This window comes from Vombatus ursinus, unplaced genomic scaffold (genome assembly GCF_900497805.2).
Source record: "Vombatus ursinus unplaced genomic scaffold, bare-nosed wombat genome assembly UNPS02000582.1, whole genome shotgun sequence".
NCBI classification, from domain to species: Eukaryota; Metazoa; Chordata; class Mammalia; order Diprotodontia; family Vombatidae; genus Vombatus; species Vombatus ursinus.
The window spans coordinates 6,204,414-6,229,195 of NW_020940360.1; the positions used below are offsets into that span (position 1 = coordinate 6,204,414).

At 36.3% G+C, this 24,782-nt stretch overlaps 1 protein-coding gene across 9 annotated transcripts in view; it reads right to left on the bottom strand.

Annotated features, from left to right (window-relative positions):
• Positions 1 to 1,767: 1,767 nt before the first annotated feature.
• SNAP91 (synaptosome associated protein 91) overlaps positions 1,768 to 24,782 on the bottom strand; it is a 160,018-nt gene continuing 137,003 nt past the window's right edge. For all 9 annotated transcript variants that reach the window (XM_027856580.1, XM_027856632.1, XM_027856624.1 and 6 more), the window contains 6 exons: positions 16,183 to 16,213; positions 15,373 to 15,484; positions 9,699 to 9,770; positions 9,517 to 9,621; positions 5,294 to 5,396; positions 1,768 to 3,290 (listed from right to left, as the gene is read on the bottom strand). In XM_027856580.1, the coding sequence (XP_027712381.1) occupies positions 5,304 to 5,396; positions 9,517 to 9,621; positions 9,699 to 9,770; positions 15,373 to 15,484; positions 16,183 to 16,213 (413 nt within the window). In that variant the 3' untranslated portion in view covers positions 1,768 to 3,290; positions 5,294 to 5,303. The remainder of the gene's footprint in view (positions 3,291 to 5,293; positions 5,397 to 9,516; positions 9,622 to 9,698; positions 9,771 to 15,372; positions 15,485 to 16,182; positions 16,214 to 24,782) is intronic.

Consider the following 24,782-nt stretch of genomic DNA (forward strand, 5'->3'; position numbering starts at 1 on the left):
ATGATTTAAATGCTAAATTCAATGGTCCATGGTATTTGACCCATCTCCGCAATTTATTGTAATTGTTGTCCATCCTCTCTTGCCCTGCTTTCTTGTTTTTTCTCCTTTCCATCTGTTTGATCACTCAGTCTCCTTTGTTGGATCAATATTGCTCTCTTCTCCACCAACTTTGGGTGTCTCACTGAGAATCTATTCTGGGCATTTTTCTTTTTTCTCTGTACACTTTCATAGTGATCTCTATGATCTTCTGGGTTCAACAGTATACACTTAATTCCCAAATCTGTATGATGTTTTAATCTTTCCTGAACTCCTGTTATGTATATGTAACTGCTGTCCCAAAGCCCATTGGTATGGAATTCTCCCCTTATTGGAGGAGATAAATGCCTGCCTTGCAAAAGAGGCAGAGTTGGTGAGAGCCCCAAAGAGCTTCAGTTCTCAGCCAATCTTTGACAGGACTCTGAGAGTTGAGTCCCTTCAGGGGCTTCTGGTTTCCAGCTTCAAGAAAGAAGTTAGAAGAGGCCAACCCCTTTTCAGGTTGCTGAAGGAAAATACTCTGGGAAAACATGAGAAGCTCTTCAGCTGGCAGTCTTCATCATGTTCCCACCCCTAGTTTGATATAGTAGAGACTTTAGTGAGTTACCCCCTTCAAGGACACTCTCTCTTACTCAAGTTCCCAGTAGGAAAGCACTGTGTATTACTGTCTGGCATATATTCTCCTATGTATATCTTCTCTGATTTCTGTTTTGCTATGATTTGGATAAATGGTTTTTTTTCCTTTGCTATTTGCTACGTTCATTGTGGAATTGGTATTTGGTGGGAAAGGGATCAAGCCTTGGGTATAGAACTTGGGGTCCCATTCTTTTAATCATGACAAAGTAATCAGAAGTTAGATTGGACCTGATCACATCCACTAGAATAAAAATATTTAAGGGAGCTGTTAGATATAATTTAGCCCAGTCTCCCCTCCCTCTCAGGAGAGCAGTGTGGCTTCTGCCCCCAACTTCCTCTTCCTTTTCCAGGCAAATCTCCCCTGGAGAAGAGGCCGCTCAACTACAAACCTTGCCACACAGGGGCTTTGCCGCACGTCGGGTCCACTTTTGTTACATATAACCAATGGCTTTCTCTCTATCTCCACCTATGTGGCTCATTGGTATCTCAAACTCATAACTTCCAAAATGGAACTCATTCTTTTTTCTCCAAATTTCCCTATTTCTACAGAGTAAACCAACATCCTTCCAGTTAACCTGGTTTATAACTTTGGAGTCATTCTTGAATCATGCCTTTCTTGCACCTCCCCAACCTCCATGTCCAATCAATTGTCAGATCTACACATTGTTCAATAGCTGCCATAATCTTCCTCTCTACTAAAAAATACTACCTTAGTTCAGGTCTTCATCATTTCTCACCTGAACTATTGCAGTCATCTCTTAATTGGTCTACCTCCTTAAGTCTTTCCTTTCCAATCCATCTTCTACTTGGTTGCCAAATTAATATGCCGAAAACAGTGTAACTTCCCTACTAAAAATCTTCAGTAGCTCACTATTGCCTCTGTGATAAAATACTGCCTCCTTAGCCTGGCATTAAAGCCATCCACGTTATAGACCCCATCTCCTTCCTAGACTTACTTCATATCATCCTCCTTCACACATTCTATATTCCAGTCCCCAAACTCAATTCCCACAGTTACAGTTCAGTTTGCAACAGTCTTTCCCCATGTCACCTCCCCTCCTTCAATAAAACAAAAGAAGCATGAATTCTGTTCACATTTTCTTTGTTCAAGGTGTTTATTGCATCTCAGAGGGCATACATACATGCATTGGGTTTTTAAACCAAAATACAAAGAAAAGCTGTTTTGAAATTAGCTTCATGTTATTTTTTCCCCCATTACAGTGTATGTTATTCCCACAGTAAATTCAGATACAACCACTTGTAAATGGTACCATACATCGATTAAATAATTTGAAAGACTTAGGTGAACATCTTTCCAACCCAATATGCTTTCACAAAGCGCTGCCAAGCTACTTGTAACACTGATCAACAGTGACCTCATTTCTGCATTGAAATCTTCAGCCAAGCCATCAGCACAAACAGTATGAAAAAAAGAAAAAAACAAAAAAGGGGAAAATACAATATATACAGTGAAAGAGCATATTCATTGAATTAGTTTAAATCCTAATTATAAATGGTACAAAAGAAAAAACCCTACTCAGAGCTCATTTTAGGAATGGAGAAACATTAGTCTATGATAAACACACACACGCACACACACACACACAAAAATACTAAACAGATGTACATGAAAGGTGAAGTAAAAATAACAATCTTTGCAGTAATATTCTGACTACCTACATACCAAAGAGTGCCTCCACAATAACTTTAAATCCCTTATGAAAGAGCACAATTATGGTTGCTTTTTTTCAACTACACGAGGAGAAACTGACCATTTACTTATTCTTCAGTGCTTTTAAGCAAAACTGGACAAATAAGCCAATTTAGATGCAAAACTGGACAAATAAGCCAATTTAGATGCAAAACTGGACAAATAAGCCAATTTAGATGCAAAACTTGTCAAATATAATTAAAATATGTATTTTAAAATATTACAATGATAGATACGGTATTCTTTTCAATATGATTCTTCATTCTTGGTAAGGTAGCTTCAAGGAGAAGTGTTTATTATGGAAGTTAACCTTTATATTCCTTTAAATAATAATATTTCTCAACATATACAGTGCCACAAAAATAAACATTTCTCACAACAATTGAAATTCCTGTGATTGGAAAAATGTACTCCACACCAAAAAAAGAGTTTTGTATATTTAAGAGTGTTTTCCTTATCATCTGATATTATCACATATGCCTTGTAACAGAGATACAGAAGGAAACAGAACTTATGGAGAAAGTTTTAGGGTTTGTCCAAAAGTTATATACATTGAAACCTTCAAAAAACACAGACACATCGCTCCAAACAGCTCACCATACAACAGCTGCATAATCTGTCCCACAGGAGGTTCAGAAAAGCACTAAAGGCATCAGAAACATACATCCATTGTTTAAATTGTAAAACACACAAATAACCCAATACACTAAAAGTGAATAGAGTTGGGATAACAGCTAAGGTAGTACACATTCCTAATGTTCACTTTCACAGCTGGGCTACACGTTTTGGAAGAGAAGATATGAAGAAGCACTGGGTGTGGTACTGGTGGCTCACTTTGAAACTCTGAGCATCAAACTTTTTTGTAGTCTCCAAACTCACTTTCCCCATTGGTCAGTCACAAAAACTGCAGCTGTGGAGACCCAAAAAAAAAAAAAATACTTCAATTAGAAAGTAGAATGTAATAGTATCTTCCAAAGTACACCTCAGATTTGTTTAGGTTTCCTCAAAGTCTCACATCAATATGGCTAAACCAAAATCTATATTCCTCTTAGATCATCAATTTAGAGCTGGAAGAAACTTGGGAGGTTACTTAGTTCAACACCTTTCATTTTTTAGATGGGGAAATAAAGCCTGAATTTTCCTTTGAACTTATATATCACTGAAAATTTCTCCCCATACCTCCCCAAAGCTCCAATAGAACATGTTTTTAATTATGAAAATGAGCAGAAAAACAATTGCAACTAGGATTAAAAAACTTCTTAAAAAATATACTGGGGGGGGCGGCGCTAGGTGGCGCAGTGGATAGAACATCGGCTGTGGAGTCAGGAGGACCTGAGCTCAAATCCGACCTCAGACACCTAACACTCACTAGCTGTGTGACTCTGGGGAAGTCACTTTACCCCAATTGCCTCACCAAAAAAAAAAAAATACTGGGGAAACTTTCAAATATAAGTTACTTGAAAATCTTAGATTATTATTTAGCTTGGTTTTGAATGTTTTACTTCTAAAACTAAGTACAACTATTAAAAACAGCTCTGCCATACAACTGCTTCTTCCATTCTATTTAGTTTTATTGTAAAAAGGAGCTATGAACTAAGCCAAGTGACAAAGCAGAGAATACAGAGAGTCATTGCACCAAATCTCAATGTGATAAAAGGCTTGTCTGAAATAACGGTGTTAAAAAGGAAGGCAGCACAGATCCTGGTGCTCCTCTCCTTAAACCTTTGAATGGGAGTGAAAGTTGTCCTCAGTGTCTCCCTCTTAATCCAGTCCAAACCAGACCACGTGAAAGCAGAGGGAACTGGAGGGAAATGATACCTGGGTGCTAAGGGCATCAAATTTGGTCATTATTTTGCCCAGTGACTGATGAATTTAGGTACAGAGTTGACACCAAATAAAGAAATATGAGTGCATAAAAACATAAAGCAGGAGCCCCCCAATGCTGAAAATTTACAACATATAGTAAACAGATTTTAATAAACATTTTCTAAACAGTGCAAATTTCCCTTAGTGCAAATGCCCATCATTAATTTTTCATAAGATATAACTTTAAAAAATGATACAAATATTCCTGAAGAGATTTAAGGGGGGAGGTTTTAAGTTACGACTGATAAAATGAAAATAAGATTACTCAAAATCCAAATAGTTAAATAATTAAATATGTTTTTAGAATAAAATGTATTATCTAATTATAACATTGTAAGTTTTAATTTTCTGTAATTCCTATGTCAAATATGTGATCAAAGTGCTCATTTTTTTTTTTTTGGTGAGGCAATCCTTACCTAGGGTCACACAGCTAGTAAAGTACTCATATTTTTTAAACAACTTGTGGAAAATGTCATTTGTGCTTTAGCTATGTAACCTTGGAGTATAAAGTCTGGAGAATAATCCTGTTATTATTTAAATTAAAGAAAGTTAAATAATTAACTGATAGCTTTTGTAAGATTTTGTTCCATCCTTATCATGGCATAAAGGTGGCTCTGGGTTCTAGAAAGTTATGCTAGTGCACATATGCTTTGTCAGGTCCCACCAACGACAGACCGAGTGCCTATTATTTGAGGACCGATGTTGTTTGGTGCAGAAAGACTCATTACTAATAGATTGGTCACAGAGTGATGAATTTTTTTTTATTACAAAAATTGAAAAAACCATCTTCTAAAGTATGGAGTAGGTGTGATCTATATGGCTAGAGGGAACTACCACACCAACAACTCATGGATCTTTTGTAGCAATATAATTACATTATATAAAGTGTTCCAAAAAGTCTTAGTTCAGTTTTAAGCATTACTAGGTTTCTCAGTAATATTATATGGGTTTCTACATCATTTAAATGTGATGATTTGAACACAAGAAATAGTTAAACACTATGTGATTACTGCAAACAAACCCACAAAAAGGCTCAATATTATATACCTTAAGTTGTTTATAAGAAATCCTTGATGTTAAGATCCGCTAGTGGGTCCTTTGCTGGAGGTTTCTTGGGGCTCTGAGTGGCAGGTGTAGGGCTTGGAGAAAGCTAATGGAAGAAAAGCCAGTCAAAGAAAGCAGGCATAGAAAGCAAACCGGGATTAAGAGCATTAGGTAGAACACAAACTACTGCGCAGAACCAACATGCAAAAGATTAGATACCTAAAGTTTACAAAAAACAAAACAAAACAAGAACAAAATACCAAGACCCACAATACTTTGTTCTACTTAGTCAAAATATAATATTTGATTTGAGATTGGATGAATATGTAGTTTATATAACTTCAAACACATCAATACTGGGTTTTGAAGAAAAATAAAATTTGGGGACTTTGGCAGAACAAGCTTCAGTCATTGTAGGGGTGATGTAAACAACTAAACTTGTCTAGTAAGACATGTACACACACTTATATCAAAAGTATATAGTCAAAACCCATTTCTCTGCATGAAGGAATTTTTATATCAAGATATTAATATCACTAAGCTAAGAAAGTTGAATGGATTTTTTCCATAGCAAGAATGAGTTTGCAGAAAGTTAAGTGATTAGTAAAGTGTTCTTAGGATTTCATATTAACAACTGCTAATCAAAAATAAGCAAGTTTATTCTAATTGGATAAACTTATCCAGATAAATCCTGTCTCTAAAAGCAATTTACTGTTATCTCTTGGCCAGTTAATTTTATTTTTTTAGCCTTTAAGACAGAAGAGATTAAAGTTGATTAGTAATAGTAAAATGAACATCTCTTAATTTTATAGGTAAATATCCATATAGAATTTGAAAGAAAAAGCTGGACTCTGTTCTTGTGCAGTTGCCACCTAAGTCATTTTATGATGTGCCTGGACCAGAGATGAGGGCTCAGGAACTTGGCAGTTCTTTGTTTCCTTTTTGCTAAGGGAAATGGGAAAAAACAAAACAAAACAAATTCCTTGTTTGTAGAATACAAATATGCTAAATGACATTTGTGTAGTTTTATAACTTTTGTCATGGGGGACAAGCAAGTTAGATGTGTCTTTTATGTTATATCAAATAATCAAAGTTTCAGAGAAACAAGAAAGGGGATTAATCAAGTGGAAAGAAGATTGTTCAGATACATTATTACAGCCAAGTTTATCTCTCAGTTTACCAATTTTAAAGTAGGAACAATGTCTTATGAAAGGTAGTATAGATCCGTAGATAAAAGATCAATCTTAGAATTAGGAAGACTTGAGTTCATGTCTCTAGGGTATACCAGCCATGCAACTATGGACAAATCACACCTTAATAAATGCATGTTGACTTGTTGGCTGGACAATCTCTTAATGCCCCCAGGCAATCCTCTGAGGTTCCAAATGAGAGGATTTGCTAATCTGTATTGGTGGAGAGAGTTTCCATACTGGGACTCCCCATGCTGATGAAATCGTAGGTTTGGACAACTCAAAACTTTTTACATGAAGATAAATGCTGGGTTTAGAGTTATTTAGACAATAAGGTCTATTGAAACTCAGGGTATCATTTTATTATGAACAACTTCAAGTGAGATGTAATCTTAACAATTGAACTGAATTGGAGAAGAAACCAAAAAAGAACTAATATTGATGCAGAAAAAGTTGTTAGAAATTTTAATAGCTCACATTTGTATAGCACATTATTATTTACAAAGTACTTTCCTCAAAACAACCCTGGGAGGTAGGTATTGAAGAGATTATTATCCCCATTTGACAGATAAGGGAACTGAGGCTCGGAGAGGTTACCATTAATATTAGGGAAGAAGAGGTGGTTTAAAGTTCTGCCTCCATTCCTGACCGGCTGGTGTGACTATGGGCAAGTCATTTATTTTTTCCTAGCCTTGATTTCCTCATTTGTAAAAAGGGTTAATACTGTAGCACTGATGCCATAGATTTTGACACTCAAATGAGATAATTTAAACAAAGCACTTAATCTTTTAAGCATTATATGTCAGCTGTTAGTATTATTCTCTGTCATATTCAGATTTCTGCTCTTTTTTAGGATATAGGGAAAACAATTCAAAGTTTCCCACCAATCAGGGCAAAACTACAACATAGAAGTTTACTACATAATCACGTTATAAGAAGAATCTTACCAACCTATTTTTTTTTGTTAAATTTGATCGTAGATAAGGAAGCCCTTTCCTTTCTCTTGATTATCATGTAGTACCTGTTCCAAATCTTCTCTCTGCTTACAAGCCCTTATGTCATCCTCACCCTCTATCTCTCTTCCTGAAGTATATGTCTGTTTTTACCTTTATACAGAAAGTTAGGGTCATTTATGGTGAATGAGTTCCCTCATTTCCTCCTCTCCATCTCTCAAAATATTCTTTCTGCTTTTGCTGAAGTCTGGTTCTTTCTCCTTGCCAAGACAAATCTATTTTTTTGTACTTCTCATACCAATTCCTCTTATCTCTTTGCCCTGTGATTATTCCTTCTCTCTCCCATCTTGAATCTCTTCCTATTCAATGACTCTTGTTGCCTATGGACATTCCTAGGTCTTCCCCATCCTTAAAATCCCATCATTTGATCCCTTCTTTCCCTGAAGCTATCATATATTTTTCATATCTCTTCTTCATTTCACTGCCGAACTCCTAGAAAAGCCATAGCTCTAATGTCTCCAATTTCTCCTCACCGCTCAGTTCTTAGCTCTTAGCAATGTGGACTCTAATCCAACCAACCTACTGAAATTGTTCTCTCCAAGATCAGCCGTGAGCCCAGCTACTAAATTCAGTGGCTTTTCTCTTCAGTCTTCCATCTCCAATCTCTTTGATCTTTCTGCCACTTCAGATTCTGCTAAATACTGCCTCTCCCTAGACTCCTCTCTTGGCTTCGGTGACAAGGCTCCCTCTCTCTGCCTGTCTTCTTTGCTGACTCCAATTATGGATGAATTTAATTGCTGATTTTTAACACCACCCCTTGGGTTCAAGTATCTTCAATATACAGACGAATTCCATAGGTGTATATTCAGCCCTAATCATTCTTCTGAGACCCGGTCCTGAATCACCAACTGCTTGCATGTATCTACACCTGTATGTCCCACTGACATCTCAAGTTCAATATACCCAAAGGAGAACTCATTATTTTCTCCAAAACCCATCTCTTCTCTAAACTTCCCTTTTTATTTTGAGGATTCCATAATCCTAGTCACTCAGTTTCACAACCCTGGAGCTGTCTTTAACTTTTCCTTTTTCCTCATGCCACTGACCTAGTCAGTTGCCAGGTCTTGGCAATGTTACTTCCAGAACACTTCACTCCGTTTGCTACAGTTTCCTCATTGTACAATGGAGATAATAATAGAACCTCCCTCCTGGGTTGTTGTGAAGATCAAATGAAATAATAAGTGTAAAGAGCTTAGCACAGTGCTAGGATATAGTAGGTACCATATAAATATACTTGCTAATACTATTTTTGATTTCTCTAAATACATACACACATATATGTATTTATACATAAACATATACACATATGCATGCATATACATCTGTGTATATGTAGTATACCCCAGTAAACTTTAAGCTTCTTGAGAGAAGAGATTGTTTTTCTCTTTGTCATTGTATCTTCAACATCTAGCAAACGAATTGGCTTGAGAAGTGATGAACTTAATTCTATAAGGCTTACTTATCTCAATCAGCTCTGTTGGATGGAGCATGATGCTAACAAGGGTAAGACTGAGGGCTGTACTAGTTAGCTATGTACAAAGAAGATTAAACTTTAGTGTTATTATTATCCTGGTTCAACATTTTAAAATGTAGAATGTCAGTCATGAAGGACACAGAGAATTTAGCAAAATCCACTCTTGAAAAACAGTTCCAAGGTCACGTATTATTCTGTCTTTGTAGATAAAGAGAACATATCTTGTGAGATACAAAGAGATGAAACTCTTTTCTGTAGGATTATACTAGTGTGTAACCTCCAATTTAGCAACCTTGTTGCTCCCTACCATGATGACCCTTTTAGAAGAATGGGAAGTCAGGTTTGTACCAAGTGCAACTCTGCCACTATTTATACACTTTTCTTCAAATAGTCTCAAATGTCCTTCTTACCCTTGCTGCCAGGTTGCTCTTATATTTGAAGTTGTAAGAAGAGATCTGGGAAGGTAAATGTTTTTTAAATTGTTTGCATGGCAATTAATATTCTTGCAACTTTATGTTACTATTTCATTAAAAAATAATAAAAACTTACCTGTGCACCAGGTACAGAGGCAGCTCCAAATGGTGGCCTCATCATAGGTTGTGCAAACATAACTGGCTGCTGTGGCATCATGGGCACACCCGTTCCAGCAGAAGGCTGAAATATTATTTAAAACTTAAGAACATGAAACTGAATCTATTATGCAGAGAAATTTAATTAAGTTGATCTCTTACCATTCCAAATCCTGTTCCTGGCTGTCCGACAGGTGGCGCACCAGCAACAGGAGGAACTGTGCTAGCTCCTTGCTAAAAACATGCAAAATGTGCACACAATTTTAAAGCTCATAGAGTATGATTTCAAAATGAATGACTTAATAGTATGTGAATTATATATTTTATCTCTCAGACTTCACAACTAAATATCAGACCTAACCACAAAAAAGTTCCTACCTTTGTGGTTTGATGGTACACAACATCACATTACCAGTTGACATGTGGCATCTCCTCACCAGTTTTTTTCTCCCTTCTCATTCTCACATTTATTACTGATACACAACTCCCTTCTACCTTATTTTAACCTTTTCACTTTATATATTTGCCCTACACATGACAACCCTCCCTACCCCCTCTAGGGATTCAAGAGAGGAAGACAGTATAGAATTGAACTGGTTCACCAAGGGGTCAAGATGGGGAAAAGAAAAAATTTAGAGTAAGGTCTGAATTCTCCCAAAGTAATATTTTATTTTCTAGTCTTCAATTGGAAAGACAAATACCCTAACATGTCTAATATATTCTCTCTTATTCTTTTATTAACATAAATTAAGTTATTGTATCCAAATTCCTATTAAGGAGAGTATTTCAGTCTTAAGGAGGGTCTCCTAGATTGATCCCCATCTGAAAAGAAGTCTCCTTTATACCATCCTTGACAGGTTATCATTAAGTGTTTGCTTGAACACTTCCTGAAGTGTGAAGATCAGTACCTCATAAGTCTCATTCTATATATAGAAAGCTATAGTTGGGAAAAAGTTCTAAGGAGCTAAAAATTCTTTCTTCCTCTAACTTGAACCCACTGAATCTACAGTTCTGACCTCTATGATGAATGACACCTAAGTCCACTCTCCTCTAGGTCACACCATCCTTAAAAAAAACCTTCACTTGACCTTACACCACTTTAAGCTGTCATTCTATATCTCTTTTTTTCATTGCCAAATTCCTAGAATAAGTTGTCTACTACTCTCATTATTTCCATTTTCCTTACCTCTTACTAATTTCTCAATCTCCTGCAATTTCCATTTTGACCCTGCCATTTGACAATGACCTCTTGAAAGATAAATTTTTTTATTAGAAACTTAACTGAATATCAAAACCACTAGCCTCACTTTCTTAGTAGTTATAAAATAATTGCAACACAAATATCATAACAATTTTTCAGTCATTCCCTCCAAGTATCCTCAAAATTATTTGTCTATTTACTTTCCCTTTAACACGTGCAATCAATTAACAAGCATTTTTAAAATGGCTACTATGTACTAAGCATGCTAAGGATACAAAGGTGAAAAGTAAAATATTCTCTGTTCTCAAGTAGCTTACAATCCAATAATACATTATCTGCATATGTATAAACACACTCAAAATAGAGTTGGTTCTTTTTTATCTTATTTTTGATTATACTTTCAAAGTATATTACTGATGGGGCAGCTAGGTGGCGCAGTGGATAGAGCACTGGCCCTGGAGTCAGGAGGACATGAGTTCAATTCTGGCCTCAGACACTTGACTTACTAGCTGTGTGACCCTGGGCAAGTCACTTAACCCCATTGTCTAGCAAAAAACAAAACAAACAACAAACAAACAAAAAGCATATTACTGACAATGGGATTACTGGTTCAAAAGGAACAGCTATTTTTGTAATTTTAATTATGCACTGCCAGATTATTTTCTAAAAAAAATTACTCAATTGCAATTCCACTTGTAATGGATGGTTGTCCCTATTTTCCCACAATCTTGCAACCCTTTAGTTCTGCCATTTAAATTATTTTGAATAATCTGAAGTTATTTTCATTTGAATCACTGATAATCAGTAAGGTTTAGAATTTTTATAAGTAATTATTAACAATTTGCTTTCTCTTTTGAAAGATCTCATCAGCTCCCATGGATTTAACTATCATCTCTATCTATAAAGATGACTTTCACTATCTGTTTGTCCTACCCTAACTTCTCTCCTGACTTCTAGTTTCAAATCTACGACTGCCTGTGGAAATCTCAAACTGGATGTCTTGTAGAATTAACTTAAATTCAACATATCCCAAAACGAACTCATTATTTTCCCCTCCAAACACTCATCTTTGAAATTTCATTATTACTGTTGTGGGCCCTGTCATCTTCTTAGTCACCCATGCTAACAATCTAGGTGTCACATCCTTGCATCTCTCACTTTCTCTCATCCTCCTATCTAATCTCTTGCTAAATCCTATCAGTTCTACCTTAACAACCTATCTAGTATATACTTCCTTCTCTCCTCTTATACTGCCACTGACCTGGTGCAGGTCCTTATCATCTCATACCTAGACTATTTTAACAGCCTGACACTGGTCTCCCTGCCTCATCTTTCTTCTCTCTAGTCTACCCGCTACTTAGCTGTAAAACTGGTCTTCCTAAAGCAAAGGTCTGATCATATCACCCTGCCTGCCCACTCTACCTCTCCCCCTTCCCCCATTGCCTCTAGGATCAGATACAAAATCTCCCATTTGACTGGTAAAGCCCTCCCTAAGCTAGCCCCCCTCTACCTTTCCAGTCTTTTTACACCTTACTCCCCACTATGTACCTGGTAACTTAGCAACACTTGCCTCTTTGATGTTCCTCATACACAAAAACACGATCTCCCAACTGAGCATTTTCACTGTATATCACCCATGTCTGGAATTTCCTTCTCCATCTCCTTGTATCTTGGCTTACTTCAAATTTCAGCTAAAGTTCCACATTCTGCAAGAAGCCTTTCTCAGTCCTCCTTAATCTTAGTGACTTTTTTTCTGAAATGATCTCCAATTTATCCGGTATATATCTTGTTTGTACATAATTATTTGTATATTATCTCCCCCATCAGACTGCGAGGTGCTTGAAACCAGGGATGACGACTTCTTCTTCTTCTCCTTCTCCTCCTCCTCCTCCTACTACCACCACCACCACCATTAGTTCTTCTTGTTCTTGTTCTTCCCTTTTCTTGTCTCTTCAGAACTTAGTACAGTGCCTGGCCTGGCATATTGTGGACACTTAATAAAGGCTTGTTGACTTGATATCCTTTTATAATTTATCCTCTATGTACTAAGTGTTAGCAGCAACTTTTCCTTATAGAATTTTAGATGTTGAAGTTTGTTCTGTCCCATCTGCTACAAATATTCATACTAGTTACTGATAATGAACTCTGTTGCCTTGAACTACCTTCTTCTTGCTCTACTCTGAGACATTACCATTTCCTCTCCACTCACACAGCTACTTCATCACCTCTTGCCTGGACTATTTTGATAAGTTTCTAATTAGTCTCTCTGCCTCAAGTCTTCCTCTCCTCCAGTCTATGTCCCCATTAATTATCAAAGTGATTATTCTGAAGCTTAGGTCTGACCATGTCATATACTATTCAATAAACTCCAGTGGGTCCCTATTATTCCAGATATAAAAAACCCTCTATTTGTTATATAAAGTTCTTCACAACTTTTATTTTTTTTACATTTTATTCCCTCCCACACAAGCCAGCCTTTTTGCTATTTCTCTCACATGATAATTCCTCTCCCATCTGTATGTCTTTGCCTGAAATGCTCTCCCTCTTAACTTCTGTTCCATAGAATACCTGGCTTCCTTAAAGACTCAGTTTAAGTGTCATTTATTGCAACCTGGTCCAAGAAGCTGCTGGTACCTTCTAAGGAAATGTGTGTGTGTGTGTGTGTGTGCACATGCATATACGTATGTATGTCATATACACACATTTATCTATCTGTCGCTCTACCTATCTATCTCTTTATCTCTCTATCATCTCTCCCATTAGAATGTAAGCTCCTTGAGACCAGGGACTGTCTACTTTTTCTTCATATTCCTAGTGCTTAGTATGGTGCCTAACTTACAGAAATCACTTAAATGCTTACTGATGGACTGAATGATTTCAGACTGCCTTTCCTAGACCACAGCATCTCGCTGGCACAATGTCCTGCACTAGGCTGGTTTAACTAGAACTATATAGATTTAGAGTTGGAAGGTTCCTTAGAGTTAATCTAATCTAATTCTAGCATTTTAAAGGTGAGAAAACTAAGATCCAGAGAGGTGAAGAGCTTGGGAGAGAACACAGTACAGTAGATAAACAGCTGGACTTGGAGTAGGGAAGACCTAGAGTTGAACCCTACCTCATACACTGACTAGTTGCGTGACTGTTGGCAAGCTGCCACGTCGCCTAATCTCATTTTGTCTATCTGCAAAATGGTGATAAAAATAGCGTCTACCTTAAAAGGTTGTTGTGAGGCTCTAATAAGGTAATGAATGTAAAGTTCTTTACAAACCCTAAAGTTTTATATAAATGTTACCTATTATTATTATTGTTGTTGTTGTTGCACAGAGTCATGCAGTGGCAGAACCAGAGTAGAAAAATCCAGGTCCCTGCCTCCAAGCCCAGTATGTGCTCACCATACCATGCTGATTTTTAGTGTGGCTGATGTCCACAGACCCCAGCTGGGTCTTCCCTTGGCTTTACTCAAGGCCAGAGCCATGGAGAACATAAGAGGTTCACTGATGATGGTATAAGATCCATAGGTCTTAAGGACCTCTCTTAACTTTCTTTAAATAGACCTTTCCAGTTCTTTGATTCTCAAGAGGAATGGAAGGGCAGCTAGATGGCACAGTGGATAGAGCACAGGCCCTGAATTCAGGAGGACCTGAGTTTAAATCCGGCCTCAGACCAAACACTTGACACTTACTTAGCTGTGTGACCCTGGGCAAGTCACTTAACCCCAATTGCCTAAAAATAAATAAATAAAATAAAATGGCAACTTAAAAAAAATGGAAAAAGGTTGAAGTGTGTTTGTTTCTTTGTTCCTTTTCCTCTATTTATACCGACTGCTGGGCTGATTGGGTCGACTAGGCAGGTATTCTTTCCCATCCTCATTACACCACACATATGCCTTCAAAAGTGAAGCACTTTGTAGAAAAGCCAACTTTCCCAAAAAGTAATCAGTGGGATTTAGGGGTTAATTTCTTTGGAACTGGTATTTCATAAAATAATTCCCACCAATCTGTCTACACTAGAGGTATGTTCTTATTGTACTCTCAAATCTTTTAGGGGAACAATGACTAGTAAATCAAGCCTGTAGTATTTATAATATTATGCTATCATAGAATGACACCAGTAATATATTAAATCTAGCAGCAAAGATGTTATACTCTCAAATTTAGTAAAAAATTTAGTAAGCAGAATTAGTAGAACTTTAAAATGAAAATTCACTTACATAATAGAAAATTGCCCAACCCTTATGGTAGAAAAAGTTTTAACTACAACTAAGATAAACAAGTAAAAAAAATGCATTGTTACAGTTATAATGAATAAGATATTAAATGAAAACCTCCAAAATAATGAATTCTACTAAAATACTTCCAGAAAGTTTTGTCAATATATGAATGTTTTAATATTTGACTCTATTAAAACATTATGTTTAACATAAAGCACTATGCCCATATTATTTCTCCTTGTTAAATAAAACTAATGAAATTAAGATGCTAGTGAATTAAGTGTCTTGTTCACTTTGTTCATAGTTCATGGTTGAAAAGTGGTAGAATGTTGCATGAAAGAATTTAAGGAGAAGTACAAGAGTCTGTATTTTGGAAATATTCTACTAAATCAGAGGTTTGGATGAGGATATACAGTGCAACATACCAAGGGGCCACTTGGTGGGACACTAGTAGACCACGTTGCTGGTGCTACTTTTGGTTGCCAGTTAGCTCCTCCAGTCAGTTTCCTTTCTCCAGCATTCCATTGAAGATCTCCCCTAAAGTATCATGTGTAAATGGAATAAGCTAGTCAGAAAATAATTATAACTGAAATTTGTAATATGTTAAAACTTAGAGCTAGGAGGATCCCACTTAAGTGTCTATTATATATATATATATATATATATATATATAATTTAATAGGATTTGAAAAAAATATGTATGTTATAGGATCTCTGCTTCCTATTTCAGAATATTCCAATTTGCCAGTTAATTAAACTACATGGTCACATCTCTCACTGGTTATAAACATGCCAAAACAACTATAGGAAATACTGCATATGCTGTTCAATGGGTAGCACTTAAAATTAATAATCCAAAATAAAACTAAATTTTTTAAACTAACGATAAGTGATACCTCCCAATCATGGAACCAGATACTTTTATTCCCATAAAGTACACATTTATAGGGTGAATAGTTAATATTTTTTCCAATCTTATGCTTAAAAGGACCTAATTTTAGAATGAATAAACTTCACATTCACCCTAAAAAAGCAATGAACTCCTTCACATTATCACTTAATGTACAAAAAGTAGAAGTTTACTTTGTTGGTTGCCCATAACATTTTATGTATTTTCATAGTGAATAGCTGAATTAATTATAGACTATGGTTATTCCAAGAAAAATGCTTTAACACTGTCCTTTCACTCCTCAGTTTAGTACAAAACAAAAAAAAGTATGGTTTACAGCACTTACTTTTTTGATGTGGTACCAGAAATCCCAAGATCTGCAATTAGATAAGAGGATAAAATATTTACAACTTCAAAAAAATTTTAAATGGAATCATCTCACAATACATAAAACATAGCTTTAGAGACTGTTACTTTGCTCCAAGAAAAAAACTGCTTTCAAATCATCAAAGAGCTGCATTACGCAGCATACATACTTGTTAACTTAGATGGATGTTTTTTTCCAAGCTTCAGAATTTATTCTCAAAATGTTATTGTTTAATTACTGCCAAATAATTAACAATAGGATTAATAACTGATTGTTAATATTACTTTTTGTCAATTCCTGATATTACAAAATAGGATTAGGTGTTTACAATAGCAGTCAAAGAACAATAACTATATAAGTAAACTTGAGACAACTGAGCTTGAAGAGAAAGGCAATTTTGTAACGGTCTAATAGTATAAGATAATTTCCCCCCTGGAATACCAGGGGAGGGGAACCTGTGGTCTCAAGTCCACATGTGGCCCTCTAGGTCCTCAAGTGCAGTCCTTTGACTGAATCCAAACTTCACAGAACCAAGCCCCTTAATAAAAGGATTTGTTCTGTAAAACTTGGACTCAGTCAAAAGGCCGCACCCAAGGACCTAGAAGGCCACATATGGCCTCAAGGTCGCAGGTTCCCCACCCAATAGCTGCTCGAATACTCAAAGTATTTATTTATGCTTGTATATAAGAAGTAGACTGTGCTTTAAGGACCGTCATTCTTAAAAAAATAATCTTTCTATTTGTATATACTAGATTACTATAGTAAATAGTAGACTAGATACATCTCTTCATTGTATTACTATTCTGATACCAGAACCATGATGAATCTATATCTATTGTAATCCCAGACATAGATTAATAGTGTCAATATTTGGGCTATGACAGGTTTCTCCCCAGCCTCTCCACCAAAACATAGCATTAAGTGTTTACTCTCTCTCTCTCTCTCTCTCTTTCTGTATATATATATATATATACACATACACACACACACACACACACACACACACACACATAGACACACACCAAGCACTATGTGTGCTAAGTATTGGGGATACAAAAGGATAATAGTCCTTGCCCTCAAGGATCTCACATTCTAATGCAGGAAACATCTAAAAAAACCTAGGTACATACAAGATATATACAGATGGGAGGTAACTTTTGATCTGATTATGAGGTCTTTAAATTGGGGGCAGAGCCAAGATGGCAGAGTAAAAGTAGTGACTTGCTTGAGTTCTCCTGCTTTCTTCCTGCTTTTCAAAATGGGAACATATAAAACTGTTAGAACACACATAAGTTTTAGGTTGAGTCTGTTTTCTAGATGAAATAACTTTGATAATAATAATAATAATGGCTAATGTTTATATAGCATTTTAATGGTTGCAAAGCACATAACATATCATCTCATTTGACTTTCACAAATCTTGGAAGGTAGGTGCTATTATTATGGCAACTTAACAGATGAGGAAACTGAGGCACAGAAAGGTTAAGTGCATCGAGGACATGCAGTTAGTGAATGTCTGAGGCAGGATTTGAATACAGGTCTTCTGGACACTAAGTCTAATACTCTTTCTACTACGCCACCTAGCTTATAAAGACTTAAGAACAAAGAGGAAAGGACTAATGGGAAGTAGGAAATGTTCTTTATGAGGAAATTGGTGGCAAAGAAAGGTCAGTTTTTTAATTTAGCAATAAGCTGATAAAAATAGGCACAAAAAGAAAGATTTGGAAAAAAATTGCAAAATGAAACAAGGAAAAGTTTTTTTTAACTATAAGATCAAATTCATTCTTTTTTCTCCAGCAACTCAATTTTATTTTTCAGTTCCAAATTCTGTCCTTCTCTCCACTCCCTCCCTTACCCATTGAGAAGGCAAGAAAAACAAAGTCTTGTAAGTATGTATAATCATCAAAACAAATTCTTGCATTAGTCATGTCCCACTCCCTATCCCCCCCCCCCACCAAAAATAAAAGAAAGAGAAGGAAATATGCTTCAGTCTGTACTTTGAGTTCATTTGTGCATGCTGTCTCTCTCTGGAGGTGGATAGAGTGTTTTATCACGAGTTCTCTGGAACTGTGGTCGGTCGGTCATTGGACTAGTACTCATGAGTACTACTACATGAGTCATTCAAAATTGATTATCTTTACATTACTGCTGTTACTGTATAAATTATTGTCCTAGTTTTATTCACTTATTTTACATTAGTTCATATAAGTCTTCCTAAGTTTTTCTGAAACTATCTACTTTCATCATTTCTCATGGCACAAAAGTATTCCATTGCATTCATATATTATAACTTGTTCAGCCATTCCACAATTGATGGGCATCCCCTCCTCTTTCAATTCTTTGCTACCACAAAAAGAGCTGCTATAGATATTTTTGTGGATATGAGCTTTTTTCTTTTTTCTTTGATCTCTTTAGGTTATAGACCTAGTGTGATATCGCTGGGTCAAAAGAAATGCACAGTTTTAATAGTTTTGGGGTATAGTTCCAAATTGCTTTCCAGAATGGATGAACTCAGCTCTACCACTAATGCATTAGTGTACCTGTTTTTTCCCTTTTTGTCATCTTAGCCAATATGATAGGTGTGAGGTAGTACTCTCAGAGTTGTTTTAATTTGTATTCCTCTCATTATTACTGAATTAGAGCATTTTACCACATAGTTATTGAGAGCTTGGATTTCTTCCTCTGAAAACTTCCTATTCATATCCTTTGACTATTTATCAATTGGGAAATGGCTCTTATTCTTTAAATTGGACTCAGTTTTTTTATATATCTTTGAAATGAAACCTTTATCTGAGAAACTTGCTGCAAAGGTTTTTCCCCCTGTTCCCTGATTCTCTTATAGAAAGATGTTATATAAAGGAAAGAAGAACCATGAATCATCTTTGACTCTTTCCATAAGGGATGTATGTATCTCTCCAGATAAAGAAGTTAGAAATTCCCTATTACGCAAAATGAGAAGGATCCACAAATGCCAGTAAGTCCAAGGAAATGTTTTACTAGTTTCAAGAAGGAAAAAAAAAAGGTATTAATTGAGGCAGTAGGTAGGTGACTTACTGCTACAGGATATAGAATCAGCTATAGGTATGGCTGAAAAGACAAGTCAGGAGTTAGTAATGCTGTCTTCCCAGGCCATGCACTTAGAAAATGACAAAGAATATCCCAACATTTTATATGAGGATGAATGATACTGGCACAAGAAACCTGGAAAGAATTAAATTATAAGAAGGAAACCAAAAACTCTGGAGTATAGGTATTCTTTTTAGCATTACTTCCAAATGATATATTATATATTAGGAAAAATATTAGAAGAACAAGGAGAATCAGGAAATTAACAGCTCACTAATAAGATGATGTCAGGATTTGTAATTTAGGTTTTTGGACTATGGTTCAAGATGATGGAATGGGGAACTATCGAGTAGGGATGAAATGCATTTAAGAAGAAGCAGGAAAAAGATTTTCTGGAGACTTGCTGATCTGATTATGAGGTCTTTAAATTGGGGGCAGAGCCAAGATGGCAGAGTAAAAGTAGTGACTTGCTTGAGTTCTCCCACAAACCCTTCCAAATACCTGTAAAAATGGCTCTAAACAAATTCTAAAGCAGCAGAACCCACAAAAAGATAGAGTGAAACAAATTTCCAGCCCAAGACAACCTGGATTGTTGATCAGAAAGGTATATCGCACTGGGTGGGGAGAGAAACGCAGTTTGGTGTGGGCACGCAGGCAAAACAGGTCTCAGTGAACCTGGAGCAGCCCTCAGAGGACTGAATCATGGGCAGCTGTGGCCGTTTCCAGACTTCTCAACTCACGAATGCCAAAGACAACTTAGGAGGTCAGTAGGAAAAGTCTGTGACTGCAGTGAGAGAGAAGTTTGGACCCAGCCCCAGTCCCAGGGTGGAGGGAGAGCTGCTGCTTCCGGAGCTCCAAGCCCACAGACTAAGGGGGAATCAAATGACTAATCAGAGAGGGATTGCAGTGATCTCTTTGCTGGTGCTGGGGCAGGATTCTCTTGCTTTTCCTGTGCTTGAATCTGAGTCACAGCTCTGGGTGGTGGTCCTGAGGCAAGGAGGAGTGCTGGTGTGGTAGAGCTTGTAGTGGTGGTGGAGAGGAAATCCTCAGTTCCAAGGCAGAAAAGAGTGCTTGTGGTCACTCATAGACCAGAGCACAGGCCAGGAAAGTAATAAACACTTCGCTTCTTATCATACTACCTTGGAAGAACTGAAAATTTACAGGTCCCTAGAAGTATCTCTGAAAACAGCTGCACAAAACCCCTGAAGCTTGGAACAGTACATTCTTCACACTGGAAGCAGACCCCTACCTTAACAAAGAGTTTTATAACTCAACTAATTGCTTCAGATCATGACAAAACCTCGCAAAAAAAGTCAGACCATAGAATCTTTTTTTGGTGACAAAGAAGATCTAAACATACCACCAGAAGTAGACAACAAAGTCAAAGCTCCTACATCCAAAGCCTCCAAGAAAAATATGAATTGGTCCCAGGTCATAGAAGAGCTCAAAAAGGATTTTGAGAAGCAAGTAAGAGAAGTAGAGGAAAAAGTGGGAAGAGAAATGAGAGTGATGCAAGAAAATCATGAAAAACAAGTCAACAGCTTGCTAAAGGAGACCCCAAAAAAATACTGAAGAAAATAATACCTTGGGGCAGCTAGGTGGCGCAGTGGATAGAGTACCGGCCCTGAAGTCAGAAGGACCTGCGTTCAAATCCGGCCTCAGATCAAACACTTGATGCATACTAGCTGTATGACCTTGGGCAAATCACTAAAAACAAAACAAACAAACAAACAAACAAAAAAGAAAATAACACCTTAAAAATGGCCTAACCCAAATGGCAAAAGAGGTCTAAAAAGTCAATGAGGAGAAGAATGTCTTAAAAAGCAAAATAGGTCAAATGGAAAAGGAAGTCCAAAAACTTACTGAAGAAAATGCTTCCTTAAAAATTAGAATGGAGCAACTGGAAGCTAGTGGCTTTATGAGAAATCAAGACACTGTAAAACAAATCCAAAAGAATGAAAAAATAGAAAATATCTCATTGGAAAAAACAACTGACCTGGAAAATAGATCGAGGAGAGAGAATTTAAAAATTATCGGACTAGCTGAAAGCCATGATCAAAAAAAGAGCCTAGACATCATCTTTCAATAAATTATCAAGGAAAACTGCCCTGATATTCTAGAACCAGAGGGTAAAATAGAAATTGAAATAATCTACTGATCACCTCCTGAAAGAGATGCCAGAAGGAAAACTCCTAACAATATTGTAGCCAAATTCCAGAGTTCCTAGATCAAGGAAAAAATATTGCAAGCAGCCAGAAAGAAACAATTCAAATATTGTGGAAACACAATCAGGATAACACAAAATTTAGCAGCTTCTACATTAAAGGATTGGAGGGCTTGGAATATAATATTCTGGAGGGCAAAGGAGATGGGATTACAACCAAGAATCAGCTACCCAGAAAACTGAGTGTAATCCTTCAGGTGAAAAAATAGATATTCAGTGAAATAGAGGACTTTCAAGGATTCTTGATGAAAAGACCAGAGCTGAATAGAAAATTGGACTTTCAAATACAAGACTCAAGAGAAGCATGAAGAGGTAAACAGGAAAGAGAAATCATAAGAGACTTATTAAGGTTGGACTGTTTACAATCCTGCATGGAAATATGATATTTGTAACTCATTTGTCAGTATTAGGGTAGTTGGAGGGAAAAAATTATATGTATGTCTATAGACAGATAAATAGATAGAGGGCACACGGTGAGTTGAAGATGAAGGGGTGATATCTGGAGAATAAAATTAAGGGGTGAGAGAGGATTATACTGGGAGAAGGAGAAAGGGAGAGGTAGAATGGGTTAAATTATCTCACATAAAACAGACAAGAAAAGGCTTTTACAGTGGAGGGGAAGTGGGGGAAGGTAAGAGGGAATAAGTGAATCTTATTCTCATCGGATTTGGTTTAAGGAGGGAATAACAAACACACTCAATTAGGTATGAAAATCTATCTTACCCTACAGGAAAATGGGGGGAGAGGAAGAGGACAAGAGAGCAAGAGGATGATAGGGAGACGGCAGATTGAGGGAGGAGGTAATCAGAAGCATACACTTCTAAGGAGGGACAGGGTCAAAAGAGAGAATAGAATAAATGGGGGGCAGGATAGGATTAAGGGAAATATACTTAGTTTTTCACAACATGACTAGTATGGAAGTGTTTTGCATGACTACACATGTATAACCTGTATTGAATTACTTGCCTTCTCAATGAGGGTGGGTGGGGAGGGAGGAAAGGAGAAAATTTGGAAACCAAAGTTTTAAAAACAAATATTAAAAAAAATTGTTTTCACATGCAACTGGGAAATAAGATATACAGGAAACGGGATATAGAAATCTATCCTGCCCTACAGGAAAATTGAAGGGGAAGGTGATGAGAGAAGGTGAGGAGAGATAGAAGGGAGGGCAGATTAGGGGAAGGGGTATTCAGAATGCATGCCATCTTGGGGTGGGGGGAGGGATGAGATGGGGAGAAAATTGGGAACTCAAAATCTTGTGGAAGTGAATGTTGAGAACTAAAAGTAAATAAATTAATAAAAAAAGAAAAAAAAGAGGTCTTTAAATTGAATATGAAGGGGCAGTAATAACTATATCAGACACCATGTAGAACATAAGTGACAGAAAAAGAAGAAAAGTTGTATAAAGTAATTCACAAAAGAGGAGGAGCAAATGTGATCATTCATGGTTTCAAATATGTATATACCAACCTGTAAAGAATAAAACGAACATGAGTTGTTTTTTTTTAAAAGAAGTTTTTATTGATGTCTTTTTGTTTTGTTTTGTTTTGGTGAGGCAATTGGGATTAAGTGACTTGCCCAGGGTCACACAGTTAGTGTCAAGTGTCTGAGGCTGGATTTGAACTAAGGTTCTCCTGACTCCAAGGCTGGAGCTCTATCCACTGTGCCACCTAGCTGCCCCTATTGATGTCCTTTTAAAAAAAAAGTCATTATAGTTATCCCCATTATTCCCCTCTCTCCTATCCAGAGAGTCATCCCATATAGCAAATGGTATTTTTAAAGACAAAAAAGAAAAATAAGAGGATAAAAATCAGCAAACTGATTAACATATCGGAAAATATCTGAAAATGTGTATATATGTAACACCTGTGAACTTTCCACCTCCACCAAAGGGTACGTTGGATGTGGTCTCTCTTAATACTGCAATCCAGTTATGCTTGGTCTTTATAGTTTTGCTATATTTACATCTGGTGTGTGTGTGTGTGTGTGTGTGTGTGTGTGTGTGTGTGTGTGTGTATGGTTCTTTTTTCCATTTACATTGCTGTAATTATGGTGTATATTGTTTTCATGGCTCTGCTTATTTTTACTCTGTGTAAGTTCATGCAGATATTTTCATGCTTATCTGTATTTGGCACATATATAATTTCTTACAACACAGTAATATTCCATTACATTTATGTATCACAAAGTATTTCAATATATTCGTTTAGCCACTAACCAATTAATGGGCATCTATTTCATTTCTAATTCTTTGCTATCACAAAAGTGCTACTATAAATATTTTGGTATATATGGGGACTTTCTTCTTACCAGTGACTTCCTTGGGGTATAAAGCCCAGTATCTGTTTGTTTATATCTGAAGGACATGCTCATTTTCTTTAGTTATGAACTATTTGTTCATATCCATACTTATCTATTGGGAACAGGCTATTAAATTTATATCTATATATCTATATATATCTATATATATATCTATGTATACACTTATTGATTGTTTCGATATCTTGGATACCAAATCCTTATTGGAGAAATTTGACACAAAGATGTTTTCTTATCCTAGGTGCATTAATTTTGTCTGTGGCAAAGCATTCCAGTTTCAAGTAATCAAAGTTATCTATTTCATTTTTTGTAATTGTCTCTATCTCTTATTTGGTTAAGACTACATCCCCTACCCAGAGCTGTGAGAGGTCCATAATCTGCTTTTCTTCTATTTTTTAATAGTATGATCTTTAATATTAAAGTCAGGTATCAATTTGGACTGTATTGTGGAATGTAGCATAATATGTTGGCTTAAGCATGAGTTCTGCCAGACTGCATTCCAGTTTTCCCAACAGTTTTTTATTAAATAAGGAGGTTTCTTTCCCCTCTTGGTAATTTATATTTTCTACTTTATTAAATACTGGGTTATTGAGTTGCACTGTTTCTGATTCTCCGTTGTCTAGTCTGTTCTACTGGTTTATCTCTGCATTTTAAAACCAATACCAGATGATTTAGCTCACTTTTGCTTTTGATAAAGTTTGAAGTTTGGAAGTACTAATTCTTTTTCATTCTTACTTCTTTTCATCATTTCCTCTAATCTGTTTGTGTGTGAGAATATTACATATATATATATATATATATATATGTCCTCTTTTCTCCAAGAGCATTTTATTATTTTATCAAGTTCTATAAAGTATCCCCTGGTAATTTGATTAGAATAACATTAAAAATATAAAGCAATTTAAGTAGTATTGTCATTTTTATTATATTGGTATGATCTAGCCTTGAGCACTGCATATTCTCCCAGTTA